This window comes from Amphiprion ocellaris, chromosome 13, assembly GCF_022539595.1.
Source record: "Amphiprion ocellaris isolate individual 3 ecotype Okinawa chromosome 13, ASM2253959v1, whole genome shotgun sequence".
NCBI classification, from domain to species: Eukaryota; Metazoa; Chordata; class Actinopteri; family Pomacentridae; genus Amphiprion; species Amphiprion ocellaris.
The window spans coordinates 15,366,017-15,380,050 of NC_072778.1; the positions used below are offsets into that span (position 1 = coordinate 15,366,017).

The 14,034-nt window shown below is 39.5% G+C and overlaps 2 protein-coding genes across 2 annotated transcripts; both read left to right on the forward strand.

Moving 5' to 3' along the window:
• Positions 1-392: 392 nt before the first annotated feature.
• On the forward strand, positions 393-8,762 carry slc25a43 (solute carrier family 25 member 43). Its single transcript, XM_023284875.3, has 5 exons — positions 393-842; positions 4,876-5,117; positions 5,341-5,513; positions 7,449-7,583; positions 8,058-8,762. The coding sequence occupies exons 1-5, from the start codon at positions 571-573 to the stop codon at positions 8,265-8,267; spliced, it is 1,032 nt and encodes a 343-aa protein (XP_023140643.2). The 5' UTR covers positions 393-570; the 3' UTR covers positions 8,268-8,762.
• A 1,181-nt stretch (positions 8,763-9,943) lies between these two features.
• slc25a5 (solute carrier family 25 member 5) lies at positions 9,944-12,190 on the forward strand. The gene is made up of 4 exons (XM_023284865.3): positions 9,944-10,129; positions 10,939-11,425; positions 11,533-11,673; positions 11,773-12,190. Exons 1-4 carry the CDS (start codon positions 10,019-10,021, stop codon positions 11,928-11,930), a joined length of 897 nt encoding a protein of 298 aa, XP_023140633.1. The 5' UTR covers positions 9,944-10,018; the 3' UTR covers positions 11,931-12,190.
• Positions 12,191-14,034: the final 1,844 nt, after the last annotated feature.

The following is a 14,034-nucleotide window of genomic DNA, read 5'->3' on the forward strand; positions in this document are numbered from 1 at the left end:
GGCATGGGGGTGGTGAGTTGGGAATATATATATATATATATATATATATATATATATATATATATATATATATATATATATATATATATATATATATATATATATATATTCTCTACGAAATACGAAATCTGACATACTACTAACTCTCAAAGCAAAAACAACAGCAAAAAAAACAATCTGTTCTGCGAAAAACAATTCAAATGAACAACACTAAATAGGGATCTCCTATCCCGGAACACTCGATCCCGCTGAGTGATTCACATAACAAACCGAACCAATCAGGTGATTCGAAGCAGTTGAGTGCTTCAAACGTCACTGAAGTGATTCGAACGTCACGAGTCACGTGACCAAACCACGCCTCGGCACAGTGCCTCGATACGTTTGCTTCATGAGCTACAGCGCATGTGTCGAAGCCTCGGGTATCAGAGGACCATCACTACACATAACACCGCTGGTCGGGACAGCAGACGGACACCTCCTCGCTGTCTATAATTAGATGTCTAACCTGCACGAACATATCCTCCGCTGTGCCTCGTAGAAAACAGAACTCATCGCAGGTGGTGGACGGTGATGGCCTCAGTGAAAAAGGACAACAGACTGACGAGCTCGCAGAGCTTCCTGTGCGTCGGTTTCTCCGGAGTTTTCAGCAAAACGGCCACGTCGCCTCTGGAGGTGGTTAAAATTAAAAGCCAGGTGGGGACTTTTCACTGTAAAAGAGGCTTCTGGCAAAGTTTCCTCATCATCTACCAGAATGAGGGACTCCGAGGGTTTTGGAAAGGAAACCTCTCTTCTTGTTTGCGGCTGTTTCCTTACACAGCTGTTCATCTCACAACGTACAAAAAGTAAGTGAAGCTCAGTCTGAATACAGTTTGTGTCACATTACATCCACCGAACAACCTCTTCTGTGCGGGTTTACACATATTTATGCTAAATTAGCTTGTTAGCCAACTCGGTCAGCTGACGTTGACTTAGCACGTTTAATGTTGATGAAGAGTTTAAAATAACAGAAAACACATATTAACTTATGTAGCACAAAAGTATTTATGTGCGTTACTTTTTTTTAATGTGTGACAAGAGTAAAAAACAACATTTTTTCGTTTAAGTTGTTTATTTTCATTCCAGCAGCTAAAGCTGTACTTCCTGTTTCACCGCGCAAGGCGTAGCGTCTGTTTTCAGCCAATCAGAAGGCAGCATTCGCTCGGTCGATACACAGCGTGTTTTTAAAAGGCAGCAGGTAACTGAGCCCTGAGGATTGTCTCACAGGTAGTCTGAGTCAAACTACAGTAGCTCTAAGTTGCAAAACACATCGTGAAACACAAATTCGTCACATATTTCACAGAACAGTCAAGTCACTTCAGTGTTGTCTATTGTATTTAAACGTGGTGTTTCATTGTGTTTTACACCAAAAGATACAGCTTAAGAAACTGTTAGTGGATTAATTAATAGAGAGAAGCATGATCCTTAACTGTTTTGAAATTCATTCATTCAGTTTTTATTTAAACTCGGGAGTACCTTGAGATACGAAAGCCTCATTCACAATGTAGTCAAGCAAGGAAATAAAATATGTAGGCATAGAAATAAGAGACTTGGACAACAATAACAATATTTAAAGTAAAAGCTACTGAAGTAATAAACACTTTAATTAGAATATGTACATTTTAAAAACAGATAAATCAGCTAAAACAAAATGAGCTGCAAATATACCAAGCTGAATTGCCCAAAGAAATAAAATGAGTCCTGGCTTAGATTGGTTTGCAAATTATTCCTTGTTATAGGTGCATAATGGGCCAAACTATAATTGTCCAAGCTCAGTAACAGTCTGTGGTGTAATCCAATCATTGTAGCGTGTTCGGCGGAGCCCCACATTAAAAGACAGCTTTGATTCGGCCAGAACAAAACATGTTTTTTCAAAAGCCGTCAATCTGCTGATTATTTTCTCAAATAAGTCATTAATAGTGTCCTCTGTAAAATGTTTGATAGTAGTCAACAATTAAGCCCTCAAATGTGGCCCAAACCTAAACATATTCCTTTTCCTGTCTACATTTAAAACGCAGTTTATAAGCTGAAGCTATTATAATGAACTTAAATATTTTGTTTAAAAAATGGCAGTATTGGTTATCAAAATAGATCCACAGATATTGATTGACGTAATAATGAATTGACTAAAGACTTAAGCATGTAAACATTAGAATAATGAGTGATTTTATACTACAAAAAGATTTCCCAATTCCATCCATATTATTGTAAATAGTTGTCGTTCATCTTTGCCATCTGTGATAGAACAATTACTGTTTTTGCGGTTTGTTATAGTCTGAAAATGACAATAAGGGCTTTTTCCCCAATTTTTTAGTGTGAATGATTGATGACACATTTTAGTAAATTAATTACTGATGAAAGACAAGTACAGTCTTATTTTAAACACACAAACAGTCGTTACTGTTGGACCGTGGTTTGACAGTCCTGTGTGATATAAACAAGTCATCCAGCGTGAGAGGAAGTTGTGCCTGTGAAGCAGAACTCAGGGTAGAAACTTTCTGTCAAATCCCTCAGGTTACTACCGGACAAAATGTGCCACAGTGCTGACAGCTGATAATTAAACAAACATACAGGGCAGGTAGTAGTAAAGACAACAGTTATCCGGCATCCAGTCATAAATCCGCTATCTGCTGTCAGTGAACTTACACGAAACTATCAGAGAGGAGGATCCTGTGACGCCTGAAGACACGTGTGCGGGTGTAAACACCATTGACTGTCCTGTTCTGTACATTGCGTTCCAGGAAAAGAAAACTCCCTCTTTGTCTTAGTCACACGCATGGCTTTAGTTATTCATGTGCTCCTCTGTAGCAGACTTGCTATTAATGGCCTTTTAAAATAATTACTTCCTCATGATGGATGTCTACAGAGAGATTCTTATTACTCACTTAAATAATTGCACCTGCGCAGATGTCCTGAATGCAGTTGGTATTATTTGCACGTACACAGCAACACAGAAACACTGGAATGATGCATTAATAAACAAGGCACCTTTTGATGTATTGAACAAGGGCTGCAACTAAATTAGTTTCTTTACTTATTAATGTCTTAGTATATACAACAAAATAAATGAAACTGGAAATAAATCTCCATCACACTTCCCCCAGAGGCCAAAAAAATCATTTCCTTTAGCAGTTCAACAGTCATTACCAACAAAAAAAAAATCAATATACAGTAATAGGAAACAAAGGAAAGGAGCAAATTCTCAAATTTAAAAAGATGTAATTAACAAATAACTGTTATCATTCAAATACCTCAACAAGTGATTAATACCAAAAAATGTTTCTGAGTTTTCTGTCTATCCACTAATGTATTAATCAGCTCAGTCAATCCATTTGAAATGATCAGATTTTTAGAACAATTTCTAAGCAACCATCTATTATTTGCCTGATAGTTTTATATCTTAAAATATAGATTTTTATCTAGATATTTTAGCTTGATACATAAAAATTTTCCGAGATAAATTCTCAACACACTAGTGGCAAGTTTTCTTCTCACATTAAAAGTGAGCCTATATCTGAATGATAATATCTCAGGAACTGTTAAAGATAAAAAGCCAGAAATTTTAACTGTTGTCTCTCATCATTAATTTAGAATCTGCAGTATTGGACAAGTAGGTCAAATAGTCTCTGATTATGAGTGATTTGCCAAAAAATCATAAAAAGTTCATCTGTTTTTTAAAGTCCCATTTTCGAGCCCACATTAAGCCCACATTAAGCAATTGATAATACAATATTCACCCGGTGATATTTTCTGTACTATATGTAGTTGCATGTCACAATAATACAAAACAAAGCATATAGAAAGCTTTTTAATATAAAATATCTGGTAAAAAAAATGAAAAAAAAAGCTTGTTCTTTTGAACTGTCATAACTGAGCATTTATGAAATGTTCTACCACAAAAACAAAAATATTACTTGGTAGCCTAATCAAGTTCTGTAGTTTCAAAATAGTCCTGCAAATATAACTAAGAAAATATTTACAATGTAGAAACAGATGGAACTCTTACCATATTTATTATACTTGGCGTTCATATACTTTTATAGCAGTTACTGTAAATGTTCTTGCACTCACACTTTCACTTTTTGCACGGAGTCCAGCTTGTGATATTAGTCTTGAAGACCAAGTTTATTCCCAATGAAACACAAACCAAGAGAATCTAGTTCCACAGTGATCATAAGAATACATTCACCAGTAAAGTCTCACTCACAGAAGTACCTCAGATTAACATGAAGTATATTTCAGGCTTTTTTCTTTAACAGTTAGTGAGATAATGTCATCCAAACATAGCTTCCAATTTCATTTTATGAAAAAATGTGCTGAAAGTGGGTCAAAAGCAATTATATATATGTACACTGATCAGTCATAACATTATGACCACCTCCCTAAAATCTTGTTGGTCTCCTTTATGCTGCTGAACTCCTCTGACCTAGTGGGGCATGTCCTGGTGGCACCAGTGAATTCTGTGGGTCCTGTGGGTCATAATGTTGTGGCTGATTGGTGTGTATCCAGCTGCAACAGTGTTTACATACTTAGCTTCACTCAAAGAAAATCCTTAGTGTATGAAATTAAAGCTTCAGTAATGACTAATTTATAAATTAATTCATATATATGGTTTAGTTTATTGTTTTATTGTTATAAAATATCCAGAATTTATTATACAAAGTTCCAAACAAATTAGAGACAGTCAAGCAGGGGCCACTGACTAAACTAAAAGGTAAATATGTATGGACTGGCTAACAAATAAATCATAACTGACACTGAATGTTTACATTGTGAAATAATCCCATCAATCTGCCTACAGTACAATAAATTGATTGTGTTTTGCCCTCCTCTGTGCAGGATTGTCCACCTTCACATGGATGAACAGGGCTTCATCTCTCAGTGGAGGGCCTTACTGGCTGGAGGACTGGCTGGAGTTGCTGCTGCTCTGGTCACGTATCCTCTGGAGGTGGCAGAGACCAGACTCATTGTTCAGAACTGCAGACAGCCCACATATATCGGCGTAGTTCACACACTGTCGAAGATCTACGGGAATGAAGGGCTGCTGGCTCTCTACAGGGGATTTTCTCTCACTGTCGTGGGTGTGTATGCACAGTAATACAAATTAAATAATATCTTCTAGGTAGTGTTGAGATATCAGACATTAATGCTGGTAAAATAACTCTGCTTTTCACTTTGTTTATCTTGCAGTCATGTAGTTTTTGGTGATTTCGTGACCAAAACATTAACTGTAAACTCGATCCTTACACATTTCATTAATGATATGTTTTACTGTAACTTACAGTACATTTTAATTGTCTGCAGGAGCGTTTCCCTTTTCTGTCGGATGCTATGCGGTCTACATGAACTTGGACAAGCTCTGGCAGGAGCCTCCTTTTCGCTTCACTCCACTGCAGAACTTCATTAATGGCTGTCTGGCAGCAGGAGTGGCTCAAACCCTCTCACACCCTTTTGAAACTGTAAAGCGGAAAATGCAAGTAAGTCACAGAACACTTCTTCTTCTGCTTCTGTATGTCGGCTGTTTTTTTTTTCCTGAGAATTAAAATGCGTCTATTAGAAAAGGATTTCAGTGATTTACAGTGGAAAACACATAATTACATAAATTAATCAATACATTTGACACAAGTGCTCAGTGGGAATTTAGATTTCTTGGGTTTTCCGTGTTTAGTTTTGAAGGGAGCAAACATAAAATTATTAATTGGTAATGTATTGTAGTATATAATATTGTACAGTTTTCACCTCAATCTTCAAATTAATGAATTGACCTTTTATTATACGTCATTGTAGAGTCTTAACCTAAATATTATAATTTGTCTTGTATATTTATATAGTAAATAATATTGTAACTTAAATTTCTAACGTTAATCTTATTCTTGCACGAGAGTCCACTTTGGCTTAATGTCTGTTGTTTTAAATGTGCTACATAAATAACATTACCTTGAGCCGACATCAAAATTTAATACAATCGCCTGTTCTGAGTCAATCAACTAATAGTCACTAAGGGTTTTGTCCGCTGAGGATTTATTGGTTTTTAGTTGTTTTCTTTAAGGTCTTGAAGGAAAAGCTGGAGTTAATGTAGTAGTTATTTTAATTAAAACTGCTGTTCCTCTTGAAGTCATTCTACTGCTGATTGAATAATTGTGAAATGAAACACCAGATTTCCTGCACAGTGATTGCGGTACCACCTTTTGTCCACTAGAGGGCAGTGGTGGTTCACCTAATCACAGGCTGACCTTATTTGGCCATTCAATGTTTTCAAACATGGAAAGTGAACCTTGACCAGCAGAATAACATTAGAAAGCTTTCCAGTGTTTCTTCCAAAAATAAATCACTCTACTTTCTTTTAATGTCCGGGTATTTTATCTATATGTGCATTAAAATCATGTTGATCTGCACCGTGTTCCCTTTAAATCAACTCTGAGACATCTTCAGTACGTTAGAAAGGACACATGGGGAACAATGGCACTGCAGAGGACAGAATACTACATCCGGTTTTATTATTAGATACCACAAGGTTCAAACAGCAGCTGGGAATGTGAATGTGCCTCAGGTCTGCAGAAGCTATAGATAAGTTCTCTAAAGATAGCCGGTCACTATCAGACAGCAGGCGCATAGAGAGCCGTGTGCCTCCAGTTCATCAGACCATCACACCGACGTCGCCTTACTGTGAAACACAATGTTACATAATGGTTTCACTTAGAGATTCAGCTGCAGTCTGAGTTCAGGAGAAGCTCAGAGTTAAACATTAAATGCGGGGCAGAGAATGGATGATGGAAAAACAGCTGAGGATGTTTGGGGAGGCTCAGGGTAATGATTTAAGCTAAGTGTAGTTTAACTTCTCTTCAAATGAGGCTGTGTGAACACTGTTACTAGTGTCATTGCTGCGCATTCCCTTTGAGAACCTTGAAACTGAAGATACATTTTCTCTGTCACATGATACTCAGTCTGCAGAGCTGTGGTTAACAACAGATGTCACGCTGGAGGAGTCTTGTGTTATAATCCATTCTCAGTATTACTACCACATTTACATACTTGTGCAAATAATTCCCTCAATCTTTAATGGTAGTTTTCAGTCATTGTGTTTTAATTTGATCATTTTCTCGCATTGAATGTATTGTTTAATTCCAAATGAATGCATTTTTAAAATAAATCTGGCTAATTTATTCTGGTAAGTTGCTACTAAACACACAGTGACATGTATCTTATCGTCAATCAAGCACTTTCTGATTTCCACAGTAGAGACAGGAGGCTCATTTTGCCTTTACTGCACTACTTCCCGTAATAAATAATAATGAAATTACACACAGCACACAATTTTAAGACCCTGCCTATCAGGCTTCACTTGACCTTTCCAGTTATTACTTTATTGGCACTTTTTGCTGCTTCATTGATGCTTATTTTTTCTTCCTCAGGCACAGAGCGCCCGTCTTCCCCATCTCGGCGGAGTCGACGTCCATTTCACGGGAATGATCGACTGTTTCGTGCAGGTTGTTAGAAACAAGGGCGTCCTGTCGCTGTGGAATGGTCTCACTGCAAACACAATAAAGGTACGGCTCACTTATATCTGGCTGTATTTGATCATGCGTATGGACAGAGCACTTGTCTGCTTGATCGTGTGTTACAAACAAGTAGGAACTGAAATAACTGCACGTGCTCAGGAGCATGAGTGACTTTATGACAGTGAAAGGACTGTAACTCATGGCCTGCTCAACAGCGGGACTGAGGAGGGGGAGGCGGGGCATGAAAGCAATGTTCAGTGTGAAATTCATAGCAGGGGCATCACGAGCAAAGTGGAACAGCATGCCCCACTCTCCTATTACAGCTGCAAATATCATCATAGCTGTACATTGTTTGACATGAAGTTGAACAGACATTAAGCCCTCACTTTTTTTTATTAATTCCCAATTTTGTGTCGATCTCCGGTCAAGACGTAAAATCACATTTGAGGTCATTGATTATAAGTGTTTCCATCACACTCAAAGTACGTTAATCTACGCATCTCTCTCGTCATTCCTTCTCAGATTGTTCCCTACTTTGGCCTTCTTTTCACCTGCTTCGAGATGTGTAAGCAGGTTTGCCTTTACCGCAACGGCTACATTATCTCCCCTCTGAGCTACAAACTCACCCCTGGGGTCGACCAGAGCCTCGGGCCGTACGAGCTGGAGGAGGTCAAGCGCTACTTGAAAAACAGGAACTTTGGGTCAGGGGATTCGTTTGGAAATCGCTGGTGAATCTTCACATGAGAAAATGTCTGGTTAAAAAAAAAAAAAAAAAAAGAGACTGCTGACCAGCAAAAGACTGAAAAAAGTTACATGAAAGCAAATAATGTCTTGCCAGCCACATTCTACCTCTTTCAGCACTTAGTCATTTTATCTGACAGTATTATTTGCTCATGACTCCTTCACTGAATCCAAAATATTGACAGCGTTTAACTAATATTATGTGCCTTATTGCTGCATTAATGTAACATAGTGCCATAGCGTATTAACAGAAAGTAGGTTGCAAAATGCTCTTGTGCTCTGTAAAGTAGAATTAGAACTTTATGACTGTATGAGATTGTTGTATGATAAGCTGCTTGAGTGATAAATTATATTTTTAATGTATAATGAATGTCAAATTTTTATGCTTTATAAGTTTGAGTAGGTTATGGACAATCCTGCACTTGTTCTGACAAGGATTGTAATCAGAGAAAAGTGCTTATAATAAAATGTTTCTTTTTACTGAGACATCATTGTTAAGGTGTTCTTTTGTACGTTTTATTGATTGATTGATTGATTGATTGATTGATTGATTGATTGATTGATTGATTGATTGATTGATTGGCAGCCTTTGTGATGTGCTAACCACATTGCTTCAAATTGCAATTTCAATTTGAGATTAATTTGCTGTTCAGCCCATAAATTCATGTCTAAAATTAACAGTGTTGTTCAAGTTTTTGAACCTGAAGTCCCATAACACTGCCTCCTGTTTTCCTGAGTGACACTTTCTCCTTCAGTGGGTGACTCCACTTTGCCCTGCAGTAAAATTGAAAGTCTGTCCTTCCTTTAGTCCAACTTGTTTACAGTGCTGACAAGCACATCTGTAGTAGCACATTTGTAGTTAATTTGCAGATTCAGATCAGTAATTCAAATATAATAAAATAATAAATCATTACTGCATTGTTGATATTACATGGTAAGATAATACTTTATTGATCCCTGTAAGGAAGCTGACCAGCTACCCAACTTGCATATTTATTCATAAATTTTGATGTATATAAATACTACTTTTACTTCAGTAAAATTCTGAATGACTTTACTTGAGTTTTTCTGCACTGTTGCTTAATGATTTGAGGACTTCTGTCACTTCTGGTGTCTAAATCTTATTCTTATGTCTAACGGTAATTTGTGTTAACAGGCTCCGTGATTGTTATTCGGTTAATCAGGCTGGATCAGTGTGCTGAGACAGGTTTTGCATGGATTCAGTCAGCTGATTGAATCATGTCCTCCTCACAGTAGGAATCTGAGTGACAGCCAAAGGACATTAACAGATGGGATGACCTTTACCCACACTAGCCTTAAGGCCTCAGCTGCTCCAGGCTGACATTTGACTCGACCTTGAGCTTGATTTAAAAAAAATAAAAAAAATCCACCTGCATCACAGTGTCTTTTGTGGATTTGTTGAGAAACCTGATTAAATCCAACTATATCTACTAACTTATCGACCAATAGTTAACTTTCCCTCTTGTGGGGAAAGTAACGGTCTCTCCTTCTTATTCACCTTGATTGACAGGTCTGAGCATCGAATCTGAACCGAGGGACATCACATAGCCCCGCCCACTACTCCCGCAGCCGTCCAATGAGAAGCGAGAGTGGAAGTTCACGTTTTTTCTCGCGTTCAGTCTCCTTAAATCCCCTCACTTCTAGATTGGATTCGGCCATTTCAGCTCCACCGGCAAACCCCACCGAGAGAGTTACGGGACGGCGACTGATAACATCCGAAGATGAGTGAACAAGCTATTTCCTTCGCCAAGGACTTCTTGGCTGGTGGTATTGCCGCTGCCATCTCCAAAACAGCCGTAGCCCCCATCGAGAGAGTCAAACTGCTGCTCCAGGTGAGTGTTTTTTTTTACTGCACCTGACGTCGAATAACACTAAAACTGTCGGTTAGCTAAAACTGTCAGTTGGCTAAAACTGATGCTGTACAGATGTAACATCCCCCCCCCCCCTTTTTTTTCTGTTGAGAAATTTGGATGGAGATGCTTTTAACTTGATGTAAAGAGATAAGAAGTAGTAAAGAGTGACAAAAAATAGTGTCATTGTTAGGAGTAGTAACTGCGCTAAATATAGTAAACGGGAGCAGCTCTGCCAGAGATTGGTGCAGGCTCAGATGAGGAATGGGCATAATCGAGGCGTACTAGACCTGTTACGTAATACACCGGCCTGAAAGCTGCTGCAGTCTCTCCTAAACCAAAATACAGAGGCTTATAGCAGACACACATGACCGGCTACTACTACCAAGGGGTGCACAAGTCCTCCTCTTCCATGACAGGTCATTAGTTTTGCTTGACATCAGACAGCCAAGGTCACAGTGGGGTTTGCGCCATGGCCCTCCACTGCTGCATTGGGCCTCATTGGGCTCAGCAGCAGCAGCAGCAGGAGGAGGAGGAGGAGGAGGAGGAGGAGGAGGAGGAGGAGGAGGAGGAGGAGGAGGAGAAGAAGGAGGGGCTGTGAATTGTTGAATGGATGCCTTAAAGAGTTGTTTCCTGGCACATGGATGCAAATGTGTCTCAGGCAGACACATCAGAATCACAGGAATTTATAGAAGTCAGAGGGTTAACGGGTCACTCAAAGGTGAAGTGTCTGGTCTGCTTCTTTTTTATATTGTGTCTAAGGCACTGCAGTATTTCTTCTTTGATTACAGGTGCAACATGCCAGCAAACAGATTGCAGCTGACAAACAGTACAAAGGCATCATCGACTGTGTGGTCCGTATCCCCAAAGAACAGGGCTTCCTCTCATTCTGGAGAGGGAATCTGGCCAACGTCATCCGATATTTCCCCACTCAGGCCCTCAACTTTGCTTTCAAGGACAAGTACAAGAAGATTTTCCTCGATGGCGTAGACAAGCGCACACAGTTCTGGAGGTACTTTGCGGGTAACCTGGCATCTGGCGGTGCCGCCGGAGCCACGTCCCTCTGTTTCGTGTACCCCCTCGACTTCGCCAGAACACGTCTCGCCGCTGATGTCGGCAAAGCGGGAGCTGAGCGCGAGTTCAAAGGCCTGGGAGACTGCTTGGTAAAGATCTCCAAGTCTGATGGCATCAAGGGTCTGTACCAGGGCTTCAGCGTTTCCGTACAGGGCATTATCATCTACAGAGCTGCTTACTTTGGCGTCTACGACACAGCAAAGGGTGAGGCTTCGTTATCAGACATTGCAAAGCTCGATGCTTCTCTTCTCAGGGGGCTTTCGTGCCTTTCAGACTTTAATTAACCTGCCTCATTGATGTTTTTCTTACAGGAATGCTTCCAGACCCCAAGAACACACACATTGTGGTTAGCTGGATGATTGCTCAGTCTGTGACTGCCGTCGCCGGTCTTGTGTCCTACCCCTTCGACACCGTCCGTCGTCGTATGATGATGCAGTCTGGACGCAAAGGAGGTAATAACCGCAACATATTAAAGTACAACTTTCTGTTTTTGCTGATGTTTTACTAGAATAATGGTGTGACATCTCTGCAATTCTGTTTCTGTCCCACAGGCGACATCATGTACACTGGCACCCTTGACTGCTGGAGAAAGATTGCACGTGATGAGGGCAGCAAGGCCTTCTTCAAGGGAGCCTGGTCTAACGTGCTCAGAGGCATGGGTGGTGCCTTTGTGCTCGTCTTGTACGATGAGCTCAAGAAAGTCATCTAAGTTGTTTTTGTATGTCCACTGTTCATGTTGTGAAGTTTAACTGTAACATATCTTGTACATTTGGAAGGACTTAAATGCAGAGCTATATTTATAGGGACCAACTAGTATTTTCTACTAGTTGTACCGGGGGAATCAGTTATGCTCTCTTCTCTTGGCCCATGCTTTCTCTTTTTTTGTTTTGGCCCTCACCAGAATGTCATTCCCTGAACACAGGAACCTTGCCGGAAAAAAGACAAAATAAAGGCAACCTACTGAGTGAATCTCCTGCCTGGTTTTAAATGTAATGCCATGTGTGAAGGGTGCCGTTACAGACAGAGTGCGATTAAGTGTCCTGGGGGTGCATGTCCTCCGTCGGGTTGCTTCAGGAAGCTGCTTGGCAGCCTCCTGTGCGAAGTGTAAGCTTAGAGCTGCAGGTTGTAGTTGGGAGCCAGCCAAAATCAGCTGAGAAAGTTGACCTGCTGACAATATTTCAATCCAGACATGAGTGCAGAAAAGTGATACACAGGAAGTCAGGTGCTTTGCTGATGTATTCTACATATACCAATGTTTCAGTAGAACATTTGCACAAGTTACTCCCTGCAGAGAAACAACCAGGATTACCTGTAGTGACGTGGATTATTCCAACCTTCTAAATATACTTTTATCTCCTGCCAGGCATCCTCTGCCTCCCACTGGTGTGACTGAGAACTTTGACCTTGAGCTGTTTGATTATTTACCACTGTGACAAAAAAGTTATTTACTGTTTCTGTCAAATAACCTTAATATCTCAACTCCACAGTGTAGCAAGTGAATACAGCAAAAAAAAAACAAAACCCAAAAACAAGGAACGGATAGTGCCATCAGTTTCCTAGTTTGGTGTGAGGCTGGTGTTGGTGTGTATTTTAAGGCACGTCATAACTTGAAATCCTACTGATATATGATCTTGGCAGGAGTAAAGAAGCACATGATTGTTGCTGGTTGTAGTCTGAGCAGGACATTGTGTCCTTATTGGTGTCTAACCAGGGTGTAATGTTTGGACTCAGCAAAAACAAAAACTGTTTGCATTATCGTCTCAGTTAAGACAACTTTTATTATAACTGTGTTCAACCAACAAACTACATTTGAGTTAAAGGAATCGGCTTTTCCACTTCAATCAAATGTATTTTTCATTACCTGTTTTAACCTAAACTGTCTGAGCATGTTACCATAGAGGACAGAACTAAGAATCCTGAACTCAGTGTGAAGAAATATTAAGTTATCAAGCCAATTTTAGTAAATTACTCCAACTTGAATTTAGTTTAATGCAGACATTTGACACATAATATTAAGTTGATGCAATTACCAACATTATTATGTCAACACAGCTCATCAAAATAATGTTAAACTTAAATAGTAAATCTTTTTTTTTCTTTTTAAGTCTTTCAACCATGCATTTAATTGAGTGGTGTTTCACTTAGTAGAGTGTAGTCGACTGTAACCTTTGTCCTTATGTTGAGTGTCCAAATATTGGACAACTCCGGTAAATGTTTTTATTGCATCAAAACAACCCCTGTGAAGAATCCACACTAGTGTCCATTTTTAAACTCAGCAGTACACTATCACATTGTGTTGTGAACTACAAGCTTCCAGTGGGGTCACAGGGACGGTTGGCAGCTTTAATCAGCCATTTTCATTCTCCAGTTAAAGAGCTGATGCCCACTGGGAAAACCGCCTCTCCATTTTAGGATATAAAAATTGAGACACTCAATTAAGAAGTCATTTGACATATGTGGTCTTAAACTGACAGTAGAAATAAGTTGGTGTAAGTGTGTGTAACCCAGGTTCCAGACTAATGGCAGCACTCAGGATCTCAGTCTGCCGTGGATTTGAACATCACAGAAATCCTCCAGTGGTCTTTAGTCAGTGCAGCTGTAATTGCTCTCATTGAAACTGTGACTGCATAATTTGAGTGAGTGAGAAAAGTTGCGTGAGGTTCTTTGAACCATTGTGCAGCTCTCAAAGTTCATCAGAAGTTTAACTCTCACTGGAGGATGTTTCTTTAGTGTTTTTTCACTTTTGTATCCCGTGAAACGTCCCCTGGAATCAAATCACTGACTTTCAAAATTAATCGAATTAATCTTGACGA